Source organism: Canis lupus, chromosome 4 (assembly GCF_003254725.2).
Source record: "Canis lupus dingo isolate Sandy chromosome 4, ASM325472v2, whole genome shotgun sequence".
In the NCBI taxonomy this organism is placed as follows: domain Eukaryota; kingdom Metazoa; phylum Chordata; class Mammalia; order Carnivora; family Canidae; genus Canis; species Canis lupus.
This window is the reverse complement of record NC_064246.1, coordinates 8,112,295-8,129,543: the sequence shown is the minus strand read 5'-3', so window position 1 is coordinate 8,129,543 and position 17,249 is coordinate 8,112,295. Positions and strand designations below refer to the sequence as shown.

Genomic DNA, 17,249 nt, shown 5'->3' with positions numbered 1-17,249 from the left:
TTATCTAGAAAATAGACTAGAAACAGCACAGTAAACACAGAAAGGAGATGGTCACAACAGGACAAAAATCCTCAAAGACTTTCAAAAAGTGTAGTTCTAGAAATTAGATGGAAATAAGGGGAAGCAGGGTAAGGTACTGGGCGGGGCAGGTGAGTACAATTCACCAAGTGTTAATATACAAACAATAAAAAATATGAATGACAACTAAAGGTGCTATGCCTTAGGACAGAATACTAAAGAACAGTCCTGTGTCCTTACATCTTTCTGGAGAAGATTCCTCAGGAATAAAGGTATACAAAGTTTTCGAGAAAAAAAGAGATTGGTGGAGGTACAGAGTTCAAGGCTATATTTGGGAATGAGATTTAAGCTAGATCTTAGAGAAGGTAAAAGACTTAAATTGCTGGAGCAGGGGTGTTGGAGTCATAAACCAAAGAATTCATAGATATGCTGGGAGAAGGGCAGCAATGGGGAAGAACATAATCTGGCAGAAATAGTGGTTTTCTTCAAAGAGGAGTAGCAAATCAGAATGGGCAGGTGGTGTGGGCCTAAGCAGTTGCTGAGCATTAGATGCATGAGAATCAACTGCACCCTTACAAATAAAACTCAGAAATATTTTTGAGTAAGATTTTTATAAATGTTAATAAATTTATGTGAGGTGGATATAAGTGGTACACAGAAAAGAGTGAATTAAGAAAAAAAATAACACTGTGAAACAATCCAGGTATAAAGTGATCAAAAACCTCAATTGGAATAGCGCAGTAGAAATTCAAATATAATACTTACTGGATGCCCGATGCAAGGAGCATCGCACATAAGATGGGTCCTATCCTCAAGAAGTTCACAATTAGTAGAGGAAACCCACCAGCGTGGACAATGTTCTATCAATGCTACGAAGTGTCACAGCAACAGATAGAATAGCACTGTAATTCTGCTTAGAGGCACTGAGTCAAGAATCAATCAACTTAGAAAAACTTCCCTATCACCTTTTCACACAGAAAGCAAATGCAGGTTCAAAGAACCTGCAAGAAGGCTCCAGTGCCTAGAAGAGAAAGTATATGATGAGAAATGAAAAACATTTTTTTTAAAGTTTGTATAGCGTATGAAGACTTTGGAGGAAACAAATATTTTCAAGCAGGATAATGATATGATCTGTATTTTGGAAACGTATCACCAGGATAGAAGGGATTGGAAAGGAAAGATACAAAAAGGAAACCGGCTTTTGTAATAATTGAGACAGAGAAGATGGATCTCACCAGCAAATCATAAGTGGGAACAGAAACCAGACACAGATAGGAAATAATTTTTAAATGAGCACAATTTCCATGTTGATAAAGAAGGTATGCTCTTCTAAAACATGGTTCTCTTTTCAGACTTAGAGACTTTCAGTGGATTTCCTCCACTTCCTCCGGACTGAACTGCTTCCAGGAGACCTTTCCTGGCTTGCAGACCAATTCAGGGCCCCTCTGACCTGTTCCCATGGGATCCTGTCCATCTCAGCAACATCTACCATGCAGAGGACTGCAGGCTCAAGGCTATCTTCCCCTCCAGAATGGCAGACAGAATTACCTTGGCTCAAGTGCTGTAGAACTCCCAGTGCCCAGCACTGGTCCTGGCATATACTGGGCACTCTGTAAACAGTTGTTGAAAAAAATAAATGCAGTCCACAGACAGGATCAATTTTAAACCTGTTCCCTCCTCTCCCCATCAGAAAGCCCTATACCCTCCAGCAGGAAACTTAGAGTCTTGATCATGTTGAGTTTGCAGTACTTCCAGAACATGCAGGTGGAGACATCCATCAGTCCATCAGATCAAGGAGCTCCGACAAACCCTGCCTGATCATCTGCTGAGCACTTCTCATGCATTATCCGTCTCTCTTCAAACTTTATTGAATTAGGTGCCATTAACTCCTATTATACCAATGAGGAAGCTGATGCTTTAATTGTTAGAAAATGTGCCTAAAATCAGAATGCAATTCAGTAGCTAAACAAGGGTCTGAACACAGGCAAACTAACTTAAGAACCTGTGCTTCCCAAGCACGTCATTGACATCAGCCAGGAAGAAAAAGTGATGACTAGAGCAAAGAGAGAAGACAAAGCACAGACCATTAGAAACAATAACATTTAAGGGGCAGACACTGCAGAGGAGGAAACAACTTAAGAAATGGCCTTCAGATCCTTGTGTAATTCCTTCCCCTGGAGTGTGGAATCAATCTAGTGACTTGCTGCAAACAAAAGAATACAGTATAGGTGATGGGTGTCTCTTCTGTGGTTAGGGTACAAAAGCCTGGGACTTCAGTCTTGCTAGGGCGTTTCTGGCTTGCACACTTTGATGGAGTGAGCTCCTGTGTTGGAGGCCCACATGGCAAGGAATTGAGGTCCTCAGTCCAACAACCCACGAGAAAATGAATGCTGCCAACGGCCACAGAGTGAGCCTGGAAGCAGACACACCCCATTCAAGCCTTGGGAGGAGACCACAAACCCTGGCCAGCAGGGTAAGGGAGAGTGAAAGAGAGTATGAAGCTTGGCTGTGCCCAGATTTTGTTTAAAGTCACTAGGGTTTGGGGTAGTTTGTTATGTAGCAATAGGTAACTAATACAAGTGGATGTTTCAAGTTGTTCCCGCCTGTGGCTTCTGACAATGATGAGGAGAAAGTTAAGAAATGAGCTTCAGGAAGAAAACTACAGGGACACCTGGGTGGCTCAGAGGTTGAGCATCTGATTTTGGCTGGGGTCGTGATCCTGTGATCCCCGGATTGAGTCCCACATGGGGCTCCCTGCATGGAGCCTGCTTCTCCCTCTGCCTGTCTCTCTCTGCGTCTTTCATGAATAAATAAATAAAATCTTTAAAAAAAGGAAGAAAACTACAATTAGAAGTTGCGAAAAGAAGGAAAACTGAAACAGAGGTCTGCAAAATTCAGTCTTAAATTGAAGTTATTTGAATTGAAAGTATTGATTCCTGGATTCTATAGCTCATGTTGACTTTTCAGGTTTAAAATTTTAAGAACCATTTCATACATGATAACCTAATGTCTATCCATATTTCCATGCTGCTCCTTTACTCTGGCGTCAAAAGTGAGGCTTCCTATCTCCTCAGAGTCCTCGATACAATATTCTAATTTTTACACAATCAAGTTCCCGTTTGATAGTTGGTACTTTTATTTCTAATTCCAGTGTCAGACTCCAAAGCAAGGGGATGAGAACTCCTATACCTCTGGCATTTTTCAGATCATTGAATATGGAGCCTAAGCTATCCTAAATTTATCCCCTCTTTACTTACTACTATAGGTCTCTATAAGCCATCTTAAGTGAGCAATTCATGTAAGATAGAACGGCCACACTGGCTGACAGCACCCAAAATGCTGCAAGATTTCCTGCAGTAATTCCTGCAGGCAGCAGCCCCCATGGCAGGGCTGAGAGCACAGTGTGCAAAGAAGCCATGAAGCCTCTGGACAAAGGATGGGCTCTAAGGTCAACAACAGTAGCAGCAAGCACAGCCAAATTGAAGGAATGTGCAAAGGAAGAGCAGAGAACTTTTTTCTGTAGCTCTGGCTGCAAAATAAGTGTCAACCACCTGCTATAAATGGAAACTGAAAAAGTGGGGCAAGAGAAGAAAGGCAGAAGAGTTAGGGCAAGACAAAATAATCATTATTTCCTTCCAATTGTCCAAGCCAAAAACCTATTCTTGACTCCTTCCTGTCTTTCAGACCTCACATTAAATCCATCAGCAAATCTCACTGACTCTATATATACCCAGAACCCATGTCTGCAGTTACTCCCCATTGCCTAGGGTAAAACCCACAGTTCTTGCCATGCCTTACAAGGCAAAATCCTACATGATGTGATCTTACTTCCTAACCCACCACTTCATGGATCGAAGCTCTTACCATGATCCTCCCTTACTCTTGTAACCACAGCGGCCTCCTTCTTGTTTTCTGACATATCTGGCATATTCCATGTCAGGGCCACTGTATTTGTTATGTAATGACTTCACTAGAAATGTTCTTCTTGCAGGTATCCACATAACCCAGGTCCTCACTTCATTCAAGTGCCTACTTAAATACCATCTTATAACTTTATTGGTCCTAAGAGAAGAGTACCCCCTTATCACCCTGTTCTTGTTTATTTTTTGCCTTAATATTTGCCACCTAACGTGACATATCTACTTATACACTTATTTAGTGACTATCTTTCCCACTTCTTGCCTACCTCAAGCAGAATTTAAGCCCAATGAGAATGAGGGTTTTTTGGTGGTGTCATTGTTCAGATTGCTAGCTCCTAGAAAAGGCAAGTACTCACTTCATATTTGGTGAATGAACAAATGAATGAAAAGACTATCAAAGAGGACTCAGAGAACACAACAAGGTGAACCAAGAGTATGTACATTTTGCCTTGGCAATGAAATGGGGTTTGGGACATTGAATGAGGAAAATGAGGATTCCAAACTCATGAAAATTTTATAGCAGTCTCAATGAGCAAATAGAGGCTACAGATACTATCCGAGATCTTTGGAAACAGAACTATGGATCGGTTCTGGGAAAATGTGATAATGATGTATGAAACATTCCAATAAAGGTGGCAGAACAGTTCAGCATTTGGACTAGGAAATACAAGTGTGAAAAAAAAGTATTTTAAGGAAGGACTTAGGTTAACCATCTGTCAGTTTTCTGTTTGTTGTTTTGTTTAGTCTTTTAGAACAGAAAGGTTCTAGCTGCAATAACCATCAAAGACAAGCTATGAATATGGTTCATAAATGATATGAATGCCATCCTGTAATTATAAACAGCATTTCAGGTACAGAACAAGGGCATAGTGGGAAAGGAGGTAGAATACAAGCACAGCAGAAAAAGGCAGGCATAGTAGTAAACTGCATCTATGAAAACCATCTAAGCATCTGTTCAAGTGAAAGGGAGACTGAAACATTTAGTGTCACTTTAAAGGCCTAAAGCAAAAAATTGAATAAAAACTAAGCTGATAACATCAATCCAATGGCATGCCAGAAAGGCACAGGCTTCAGAAAATATTGGAGAAGATAAACAAAGGTAGATTTGCAGCCTGATAGGAAAAAAAGAAAAAAGAAAAGGAAAAGAGAGAATGAATGTGTAAATCAGAAATGCAGAGTGGAAAGACAGTTCCTACTAAGCAAAAAGAGAGGGAAGGCCAGCTTTAGGAAAATAGCTTTAATGTTGGAGGAAAGAGAAGGTGAATAAAGAACTCTAGGGAAATTAGGGAGGAATTAATTAAAGGAGGAAAATTTAAACTACAATGGCAGATAAGCCAAAGTATATAATGAGAGGAGTAAGAGGGAGAAGAAAAAAGAAGTTATAAATGTTCAAGCAATTCTCAAAAATGGCATAGTACCACAATTAGTTAAGTAGGAATATGTTATTTTTACATGCAGTGCAGCATAAAGTTGCAGATATAAGAATCTATTGCATCAAATGCCAGTCAGTTTTGTTAGTAAGTAGCTCTATGTTGTTGAACAAGTCACTTAACCCCTCTGGGACTTATTTTCTCTGTTTAAAAAGAAATGTATCCGGATGCCTGGGTGGCTCAGCAGTTGGGCATCTGCCTTTGGCTCAGGGGGTGATCCTGGGATCTGGGATCCAGTCCTGCACTGGACTCCTTGTAGGGAGCCTGCTTCTCCCTCTGCCTGTGTCTTTCTCTGTGTGTGCATCTCTCAAGAATAAATAAATAAAATCTAAAATTAACAAAAAAAAAAAAATAAATGTATGTGTTGGAGGAGGGAGTGGTCAGATCAAAAACGGGTGGGTGATCATGCTCCGTCTTTTTTCCCCTCTAGCTTATAAGGGGGAAAGACAGGAATAGCACAGAACTCTTAGAGAAAGAATCAGAAAAACAGGAAAATTTTAAGATAAGTAAATAGTTAACGACAGTTTCACAATGGGCTTTACAATTTAAAGTGCTTTTACATGCATAATTACATGTACTCCTCATAGCAAGTCTGCAAGGCAGAAAAGGCAAGTATGATTTAACACCACTGTACACATGGAGTCACTGAAGCTCAGAGTTATTAGGCAATTGGCTCAAGGACACAGAAGTAGGGGTAGATCCAGGATCCCAGCCAGATGGAATAGCAGCACAAAGTCCACCATCCTTCCATGTTCAGATGTCATCCTCCCATGTGACTAAGTCCTTGCAGGGTATTTTTGCAGCTTACTAAGCAACAGATGAGCGAAGAGTTGTAAACATGCAAAAAAAAAAAAAAAAAAAAAAAAACAGAATCCCTTTCCATTTAAAATAAAATTCCTTTACAGCTAAAGGAGTTACCTTATATTGTGAACTACATGGAAATGAATTCACTATACCAAATGTTTTCCTACAAAGTTGATCTTGGTTCAGTCACAACCTATGAAGACTGCTGTTGCAGTACACACATAGCTCTTTTAAAAATGGTAAAGCACTCTGAGAAACCGTTATTACTGCACTTGCAATGTTTTCTACCTTTTCACATATGGAATAACAGACTTTGATCCTTAAGACTGATAGAGCTATTAAAACATTAAACAAGCCACTCCTTTTTGTACGTTGTGGATGCCAAGAGTATAGAGAAAGTGGCAGAACTAGAGTGAGAAGGAAGTTTTGTTTATAACATCTGAAAGGACTGTCACCACATCTCTCCAGTAGTGATATAAAAGCAACAGGATTTTCCTCATCCTACTCTTTGCTCTGAAAGCTATCATCAGCCAGAGCTGACCAACTGCCACACTAATGAAAAATCATAGGATTATAATCTGCTTATTAGACTCAACCCATTTTATCACTTCTTTTCTTTTTGTACATTTTAACTGAACAGAGTAAATTTTGGATGAATTCCAAAAATACATATATGATTCTGGTATCTATATTGTAACAGGCCAATCTTTTCCTTTGGAGTAGCTGAGAAGCTCCAACTGAATAGTTCTGCATTTTCCCATGATCCCTGGTCGTCTGCATTCCTTTTCTTCCTCTACCCAAGTAAAGCCACCTAGGATTTCTTTGAGCCCACACGACACTACTCTTCACCAATCATCAGACCATGATCTCTTCCTACTGAACACCACCGCCAGCTAAAGGGTGTGAGAAAGGAAAAAGGATCAAAGGTCAGTTTAAGGTCAAAATAGGGAAAATCCCGAGAAAGGGGCCAGAGAAAGTGGAAACTGAAGCTCAGTTACATCAGTGTTCTCGTGTATTACTTCATCCTTCGCCTGTGGTTCCTCTTTTCAAGGAGCTGGACAAACAAGGGGCCAGATAAGCATTCTAAAGTAGAAGCCTGGGGGAAATCAAAGCCGAACACTGAGCAAGCCACAGCCAAATTATACATCATCTGATTATCAGGCCCTCATACACACAAAGACTACTCAGAGTAGATAATATAAATAAAAAAGGACAACCGAATTTTGGTCAGAAAACTTCAACACAAGTCCTGGTATGCTGCATGATTTTCTGAGGCTCATCTTTCTAAATCACACACAGGAATAGTGTATCAACAATTCTTACCTATTTTACAGTGTTGCTATGAAAATCTAAGTGAGAAAAACTACATATTTGAGGCAAGTGACTTTTTAAATTACTATAGCGTTGTAAAGAATAACAAAATTCTTAACGGAAGACCCTCTCTTCAATCCCATACATAATACCCATATTCTGCCTCTCTTAAAAGTTACACTGAAATGAGCATGATTCAAATGGGTTAACAATTAAGTGGCTTTTCAGATACTGAAGTAAACACTGTGTAGTCATCTATTAAAAAGTTTATAGAAGCCAACCATAAAGTACAGTTATTCCTATACAAGGCTAATGCTATCGCCATTAATAAAATATATCAAATTTTAGTCCCAGTAGCATACTAAGTAATCTCCAGCTCATCTAATATCCTACCTATGTGGAGTGTAGTAGAAAAAGCCTGAGGCTTGATAAATGACCTAAATTTGAATCCCAATGAAGTCGGCATAAGTGGTAGGCCTGAGCCAAGTCTGACCTGAAATATCCTCAAACGTGAATTAGGAATATTACTACCTACTGCATAGGAGTAAGATTATTGTGATCATGTCTGTATTGGGCCTGCTCTGGTGTCTAGCACATTATGGTGGCTCAATACATGGTGGCTAATAATCCTACTGCCTTCCCATTCCCCCAAAGCAAGATCTTTGGGTTTCTCAGGAATACTAAAATCACACGATTAAACACGATTAACAGAAACTCTCTCCATCAGATACAATGAAAGGGATTCCCTAAAATCATTCATAGATTCTCAAATTGTGTGCCAAAAATTAATGTAAGCATAAGATCAATCTAAAGAGTTTAAAACCTGTCCTTTTGGGGCACCTGTGTGGCTCAGTTAAGCGATGACTCTTGGTTTGGGCTCAGGTCACAATCTCAGGGTCATGGGATCCAGCCCTGCGTCAGGCTCCACACTTAGCCAGAGAGTCCGCTTAAGATTCTTCCTCCACTCTCCCTCCTCCCCTCTGCATGCACACACGCTCTCAAATAAATAAATCCCTTTCAAAAAACTAAATAAAATACATGCACTCAAGTGGCTTACCACCCCGAATACTGTTCCCTTCAGCCACTGGGTTGCCTGACGAATAAGGTGGTATTTTCCAACAACCTCCCCATGAGAAGCAACTCCTCTAAGAGCTAGGCTGACTACTGTCCCCTCCCTGAGGACAGATGAAAACAGTGGGGACAGGAGAGGACTTAACTTGGAAAGCTAAATTAACCAAGGAAAGCAGATCAAAGAAGATTTAGGACATTAACTTCTATGGGTCTTCGCCTTAAGTTTATACCTCAACTAATGACTCTGGTCAGTGTGCAGAGAGCTATATTGATATTCCCTCAAGCTATATTGATATTCCCATGAACTGCTCTAGAGTTCATGACTATACTCAGATTTGATCCATGAAAAAAGTTGTTTTTCTTTTTTTTTTTTAAAAAACATAAATGAAACTCTCATTGAAGACTGAGAATGAGATCTAAACAAGCTCCTCTTGTTTTCTTTCAGCTTAATGTTAAACGCCTATTGATTTTTTTTTTAAACTGCATATTAAGACGTGTGCCTTCATCCAGTAATGAATGGCAATATATTAATTAGGTTTTTTCTTCCCCCCACAAAACGTTCATGTTTAGAACTTTCCTCATTGCCTTATGCTCAGCCTTTCAGGCAGCCTGAGAGTCACCCGTAAGGACTGCCAAAAGAGATGCCCTGACAACACACAAAAGAACTAGTGGGAAGAGTCAGTGTGTGTGCACAAACACACACACGTGATGATCTCCTAAGACAAGCTCTTAAAACTCAAAATATCAGACAGAGATTGATGGTGGAGGAGGGTGGAGCGGGGCGGCCTGGGGAGGAGCTGGATACAAAGAAAAGATTAAGACCTGGCAAGCAAGCAAAATGAAAAAGAACTGGGAGAGTATTAAGGAGAGAAGAGTCTCCTGCTTACCACAGAGAGAAGGGAAGGGGGATCAGACTAGGTACCAGCAGAAGAATGTGTTGGGGGAAAAAACTTACAACAGTAAAGAGAAAACAAAGAGATTCCACCAAATTGAGACTTTAGAATGAGCCCTCCCTCCTGCTCCAATTCCATGGGTTTAGTTTTTTGTTTTTTTGTTTTTTTCCAGGAAGCTACCACACAGTTGTTTCAACAGAAGGATTATATTAACAAAGCAAATAAAGGAAACCTCTGCTAAAAATGTAACCTACCTACACTGCAAGGTCTAAAAACGGAAATACTTCTTTCCCCGTTTTGTGGTGGGTTTCAGAACAGTAGAGACAGGGAGGGGGAGAAGAGCAATGAGAGGGAGGGGAGCAGCCAAGCTCTTCCAGAATGCGAGGAGTCTTTCGACTACATACTTGTGTTAAATTTACCTTTTCGCGGTCAGGCTGGCAGAGTCTTAAACCAAACAGCATTCCACTCTGTAAACCAGATCTGGTGAGCACCTCCAACACCATACAGAGAATTTAGGGGTACATGCAAACACAAGGCACATGCAGAACCAGCACTTGCTTTGGGTTCTACTAGCCTAATAGCCCCCACCGGGAGGCTAACGCTCCGATAATGTCTGAATTGACGAACAGTGCACTGGAAAAGGAAAAATTGGAAAAGGGGAGGGGGGGGGGAAGCAAAGTGCAAGGAAGGGTCCTAGGTCTAGCTACAAAACCATGCAATTAGAGACGCTTGTAGACGGGCAGGACGTGACAAATAGCGGGCGCGGATAAAGGGGCTGCCCAGAGGAACACTTATCTGTGGATTCTATCCGTTCTCCCGAAGGGGTGCTACACCAGAGGAAAACCACTTTTACAAAGAGAAACCACGCTCCCGGCCCCGGGCGGCCCCGGGCGGCCCCGGGCGGCCGGCGGGGAGGGCCCCCCGGCGAGGGATGTCCAGCGCGGCCCCCTAGCACGCACTTACTTTCGTCCGGCCATTGATTTTGTAGTTGCCCAGCTTCCCGTTGCAGTGGCGGATCAGGTCGTCCATGCTGCTCATGAGCAGCCCGATGGTTTCGCAGCCGGGCTCCTTGCCCTCGATCCAGGTGATCTTGTCGCCCCGGATGTCCTTGGACGAGTCGCTCTTCTGGCTGACCAGCTGGCCGTCCGTGAACTTGCCGGTGTCGTGCAGGGCGCGCACCTCGTCGCCGATCTGCTGGCCGGTCTCCTTGCCCAGGAAGTCGTCCACCACACAGATGCCGTGCTTGTTCATGCACGGCACGATGTACTCCAGCGCCAGCTTCAGCGCGGGCAGCGGCTTCGTCTGCCCGTTGGGCCGCAGGCCGCCGCCGGGGCTCAGCCCCTCGCCCGGCGTGCCGCTCGGCGGGTACAGGTTCGTCTTCTCCGGGTCCTCCTCCTTCGCGGGCTCCGCCTCGGCCGCCGCACACGCCGCCGCCGCCGCCGCCGCCGCCGCCGCCGGGCCCTGGCCGCCCGCAGCCGCGCGAGGCGGGGACGCGGCCGCCGCGGGGTCGGCCGCGGGCTTGGCCTTTGCCTTGGCCGCGTCCCCGGCGGCCCGCGGGCCCGCACTCTCGGCGGCGGCGGCGGCGGCGGCGGCGGCGGCGCTGTCCCGGCGCGGCGCTGCCTTCCTGGCCTCCCTGGGCTCCCGGGCCTCCCTGGCCTCCCCGGGCGGCGGCGCGGAGGCGGCGGGCGCGGGGCCGGGGTGCCGCTGCTGGCCCGCTCCGGGGCCGGGGGCGCCTTCGCCGCCCTGGCACACCAGCTTGTGCTTCTTCCAGTCCTGGCGCTGGTGCTCCTTGCTGCAGTAGAAGGAGCTGCGGCAGCGGCTGCAGCGCAGCAGGTTCTCCATCTTCCCGCACAGCTCGCAGTACTGCCGGTCTCGCTCGCTCGGGCTCGGCCCGCCGGGCCCGCCGCTGTCATTAGCCATGGCGGCGGAGGCCGAGCGGGGCGGGTGGCGGCCGGAGGGCCTCGCCCGGGGCCGGGGAGCGGGCGCCGCGGCCGAGGCCGTCACTGCGTCATGCACCCGCCGCTCCCGCCTGACGGAGGCCGGCGCCCCGCGCCCTCGGCCCGGCCGCTTCCTCGTCCTCGGGGCCGGCCGCGCGGCGCCGGCGGCCGCCTCAGCGCCTCATCGCTGCCGCCAGCCGAGGGACCGCGGCCCGCGCCGCGCACGGCGACCTCCGCTCGCGCACGCGGGCCCCGGCGCGCGAGCCCCGCCGCCCCGCCGCCCCGCCGCCCCGGCCGCCGCCGCCTCCACGCCCGCGGCCGCCGCGCCGGGCCTGTGGAGGAGCGCAGGGCGTGCGGGCGCCACTCGCTCTGCGCGCTCTGCACGTACACCACGGCCCCGCGGCGACCCGGGCGGGCGGCGCGCGAGGGCGGAGGGGCCGAGGGGAGGGGAGGGGAGGGGAGGGGAGGGGAGGGGACGGCCCGGAGGAGGGCCGAGGGGGCGGTGGCCGCGCACACACGCTCCGGCGCGGGCGGCGCCGGGGCCGCCTCCGCTCGCCCGCACTCGGCGGGGCTGGGCCTGGGAGCCGGGGGCGGCGGCGCCCTGCCCCTGCCCCTGCCCGTGCCCCCGCCCCCGCCCCCGCCCCCGCCCCCGCCCCCGCCCCCGCCCCTCTGCGGGCTCCGCCCGGGGCGGGCCCGGGACCCGGAGGCCGTGCGCCGCCGCCGCCGCCCGCCGCCGCCCGCGCGGGGACGCCGAGGGGCAGGCCCGCGAGCACGGAAGGGCGGGGCGGCCGGCGCCTACACCTGCTGGCGGAGAGCGGCAGCGGCAGCGGGCCCGGAAGATGGCTGCTGCTTGCGGCGGACCCGCCGCCGTGCTCGGGCGCGCCCCCGCCTGCGCTGCGAGGTGGCTCCCGCAGCCCGGGCCCTGCACGGGAGGAAACGGAAATTCAGAGAAGTCAAGTCACTTGCCCAGGGTCGCGCAGGACTGGGACTGAAGCCAGGAATTAGGCTCCGTCAGATTCCACGGCTGCTTTTTCCATGACACCAGCACGGCCTCTGTGTCGAGGCCTGAAGTGGTTAAGAACAAAAACAAGTATTGCTGCAGTGCTCGTCCACGCCCCTATGCCCCGTTTGAGCCACGGTTACGGGCACTGAAATTTCATCTAGAACAACAGCAACACAACGTCTTCGAAGCCCCATGAAATCTTGCGGACTGTCAAACCCTCCGAAGAAACGTTTGGCTACCAAGGTCAAGTTAATCAGCGGTGGCTCCGATACCCGCATTCAAGCGCTTAAATTCAAACAGATGGGTTTAACTTCTGAGAATTGCATTTTGCTGTCCGCGAGAACCACTACATTAACGACTTTCTGAATTAAAAAAGTCTCGGTAGAATCTTCTACGCTGATGAATACAATTCATTGTTTTGTAAGACATAAAAACCTTATCAGAAGTAAGCCAAAGATTTTATTCCGAGAACAAAAAGAGCTGCAATTTAGGTTTGCACGATTTTTATTGAACACCTGCTAATGTGGAAAATGCTGTGCTAGGCTTGCGTATCTGAATAGGTGGAAAGTAACTTCATTGGCCCTTGAGATGATAGCCTTTAAGCCTAACACATAAGAGTTGAAAGGTGTGGGTCCAAGGCAGAAGAATATAAGGAATAATTATAAACGACTTTATAGATTTTTTTTCTTAAAAAAAAAAAAAAAAGAAAACTGGCCTGAATCAAAAACATCACAGCTTTTCATCAACTATGCAGGAAAGTGTCACAGAATTCTTCTACATAAACAAACAGTAACCCCCCGGGGATCCAGTCTGGTGAAACAGGACAGTAATTCCAATTAGCTTGGACTTTGGGAGACTGAGGTAAACGTTATGCTGACAGCTTCAAATTCCAAACCAAACTTAAAGTCCAACTTTCTGGAAAGAATCAAGATCTGGATCAATCTCAGTTGTGTATCCAACTTTCCCAGAGCCTCATTAAATACGGTAAAATATTGTTTCAGATACTGCTAATTAGGCTCTTCAACAAAGGTGTTAGAAACATGCCGCATGCCACACTGTCCTTGGCACACAAATGAACTAGTTATACTATGTACACTTGGCAGGTATATATATAGTCCAGTGTGTGTGTGTTGGGGGGGCAGGTAGACCTATAAACAAATAATGACAACCTAGAATTTGGACAGAGTTTCCTAAGAGAGTGATGGATAGGATTGGATGGGAACAAAGAAAATGGAATGGCCAGGTCTCTGCCTTTTGCGCCAAGCAAGATTCCAAGCAAATTAGTTAAATTCTTAAAAACTGTAAAGAAGCTATTCAATGGCTTAAAAAGGCAAACTTTAAAACATTTTTGATATACGTAAATTACGTAAGTATAATTCCAATACAAGTAAAATCGAATATTTCTTAGCCTCCTTTTGCTCTAGTAATTATAAATGATTCTTAACTATTCTCAGGGGCAGGAACATTACTGGGGAATACTCATTCCACAAACACTTGATTCTTCTTAGTTATTTGTAGGTACTAAAAGTAGTCCAACAATTTTGTTAAAAATTGCTATTTAGGGGATCCCTGGGTGGCTCAGCGGTTTGGCGCCTGCCTTTGGCCCAGGGCACGATCCTGCATCGGGCTCCGGGCATGGCGCCTGCTTCTCCCTCTGCCTGTACCTCTGCCTCTCTCTCTCTCTCCCTCTCTCTGTGTCTATCACGAATAAATAAATACATAAATACATAAATAAATAAATAAATAAATCTTTTAAAAAAATTGCTATTAAGGTCTATGGGTGTGCAAACAAGTGTGTTTACATCTCTGTATGCTCTTTTCATTGATATCTAGTTTTTGTTTTTTTTTTTTGTTTTTTTTTTTGTTTTTATTCATTCACAAGACACACAGAGAGAGAGGCAGAGAAGAGGGTTCTCTGCAGGGAGCCTCACGCAAGACTCCTCCCAGGATTCCAGGATCACCACTTGAGCTGAAGAGAGACCCTCAACCACTGAGCCACCCAGGCGTCCCTCATTGATACCTAGTTAAAAGAACAGATGTCCATATGAAAATCTTCATTAGCTTTCTTTTCCAATTAAGTATACAAAATCACAAACTGAACACGTATGCCTCGAAAATACTTAATCAGTCAAATACAACACTTCCAAAATTGTCATGAACAGAGCAAATATCAAATATTATTTCGACTATTTCAAAAGATTCACAGTTTCTGATTTTTCATTTATTCAGGCTCAGTAATCTGTGTACTAATTACAAGTCCGTGAGGTTTCACTAACCATCTGCTGGCAATGCAGAAGTCACTGATAAAGTTCACCAATAAGATTCTGGAACTCTACCAGCATTGTAGCAGTTACTAGTTATTCAGATATTACAAAGAAGATTTACATTGTCATGTAGGAGTTTATCTTATAAATATTTATATAGTGCTTACTATTACATCAGTCTCTGTTCTAAGCATCTTACAAATATTCCTTTAATCCTCATAAAAACACTATGAGGTGGGTACTCTTATTATGCTCATTTACAGAGGATGAAACAAGAATAAGGCAATGAATGAATGTCCCTCCCAATTCTCAGGATTATATGATTAGTAGCATTAGGAGTGTTACCTAATACTCTGGGGAGAACAAAGGCTTGTGTCTCCCAAAGCTGGGAATTATAACAAGTTTTTTCCTGCACCCAACCTAATCCAGATCAACTGTTCTAGAAACCCAAGGATGAATTAAAGTAAAAGTGCTGCCATCTCCATACTACACTGGCTTGAGCCAAAGCTAACCAACCACCTATCTGGCTTCCCTTCAATCTTCCGGCAATGTTTATTAGGTAGACTATAAAGCAGTAACCACCACAAACTGACAAGAGACTTACTAAGACTGAGACGAAGCTGAGAGTGAATGCCCAGGACAGAGTTAAGTGAGGAAATGATTTAAAAATGGCTGTGTTGACTCTTGAGGAAAGCCCAAGGAACAACTTTCCTTCTGGGGACTAGCCCCATTTCTCCTCTAAAAATCTGTTAAAAATTCACAAGAGAGTATCTTTGCTGTTCAGGAAATAAAAATCAAACATCTGATTGTTAACTAATGACCTCTTGTTTCCCCATCTGTGACGATCTTGTTTTAATATGTCACAGAGAACAGAAAAATCACAAGTATAACATAGGCATCCCACCAAGATAAACAGGAAGACGATCTTTGAGTTCTGGGAAAGCGACTAAAAATCTGAGCCATTTTCTAACTATAGTTTTGGGACGCGCACAAATAGGTGTCGTTGGGAAATAGCACCTGCTCTTCTCTGTACTGGGGTTTCTGCCAGATGCACACATAAGCTGTGTGCTTCCCCACGTGCGCAGAGCCAGCTCTGCTGTCTACTAAGGATTCTTTAGAAAGTGACGTATTTCAAAGACTTTTTATATATATTCAGGAAAATTTATCTATTGCCCAACTTTATCAGCTTATGATTTTCTTAAAGGATTTTATTTATTTATTCATGGGACACACACACACACACACACACACAGAGAGAGAGAGAGAGAGAGAGAGAGGCAGAGACACAGGCAGAGGGAGAAGCAGGCACCATGCAGGGAGCCCGACGTGGGACTCGATCCCAGGTCTCCAGGATCACGCCCTCAACCAAAGGCAGACACTCAAATGCTGAGCCACCCAGGCGTCCCTATCAGCTTTTATTCACCAATCCAGTTAAAAATTGATCACCTCATCTCAAGAATTATAACATAAAACTTTAAACCATTTCTCACTCTCGTGAGTTTTTGAAATTATTTATTTGAGATAGAGTGAGAGAGAGAGGGAGCACAAGCTGGGGTTGGAGGTGGAGGGAGAGGGAGAAGCAGGCTCCCTGCTGAGCAGACAGCCCCATGTGAAGCTCAATCCCAGGACCCTGGGATCATGAGCTGAGCCAAAGTCAGATGCTTAACCGACTAAGCCACCCAGGCACACCCTCACTATTGTGAATTTTTTTTATTACTCACAGAAATGGAATAGTATATCTTATGTGTTAATGTAATTACACAATGAGGGCATTTTTCCCTCCCAACAAGCATTACTTAACGTTGAACTGACATTTAGTGTATTCCCAGTAAGTAACTTATACCAACACAGGCCAGAGACAGCTAAATAATTTCTTCTGTAACATTGTTTTGTGTGAAAAAAATGTAAACATACATAAAAATAGAGATAATCGTATAATCAACCTCAACCTCGATTAGTTCAATTAATTATCAACATTTTCGTAGCTTAGTCCTGCCCCCATTTTGCCTTATTTAAAATTTATTTTTTATTGAGATATAATTGACATAGAACCTTGTGAACAACATAATGACTTAACACATGTATATATCGTGAAATAATCACTACAATAAGTTTAAAACATCTATCACCTCATATAGTTAAATTTTTTTTCTTGTGATAAAAGCTTTTAAGATCTACTCTTTTAGGGATCCCTGGGTGGCGCAGCGGTTTGGCGCCTGCCTTTGGCCCAGGGCGCGATCCTGGAGACCCAGGATCGACTCCCACATCGGGCTCCCGGTGCATGGAGCCTGCTTCTCCCTCTGCCTGTGTCTCTGCCTCTCTCTCTCTCTGTAACTATCATAAATAAATAAAAAAAATTAAAAAAAAAAAAAAAAAAAAAAAGATCTACTCTTTTAGCAACTTTCCAATATATAACAGAGTATTAACTACAGTCACCACACAGTGCATTACACCCCAAGACTTATTTATCTTTCAACTGGAAGCTTGTACCTTTTGACCACCTTCACCCATTTTGCGCACCCCACCAACCCCCACCTCTAGGAATAACCAATCAATTCTCTGCATCTATGAGCTTAGCGGGTTTTTTAAAACTTAAAT

At 45.0% G+C, this 17,249-nt stretch overlaps 1 protein-coding gene across 3 annotated transcripts in view; it reads right to left on the bottom strand.

The window, feature by feature from the left end:
- The window catches only part of EGLN1 (egl-9 family hypoxia inducible factor 1), a 57,666-nt gene extending 46,056 nt beyond the window's left edge, over positions 1-11,610 (bottom strand). Inside the window, exon 1 of one of the 3 annotated variants that reach the window (XM_035714928.2) lies at positions 10,411-11,610. In XM_035714928.2, coding sequence (XP_035570821.1) covers positions 10,411-11,367 — 957 coding nt within the window. In that variant the 5' untranslated portion in view covers positions 11,368-11,610. The remainder of the gene's footprint in view (positions 1-10,410) is intronic. The other 2 variants (XM_049108930.1, XM_025448481.3) reach the window with 2 other exon arrangements.
- Between the last annotated feature and the right edge of the window lie 5,639 nt (positions 11,611-17,249).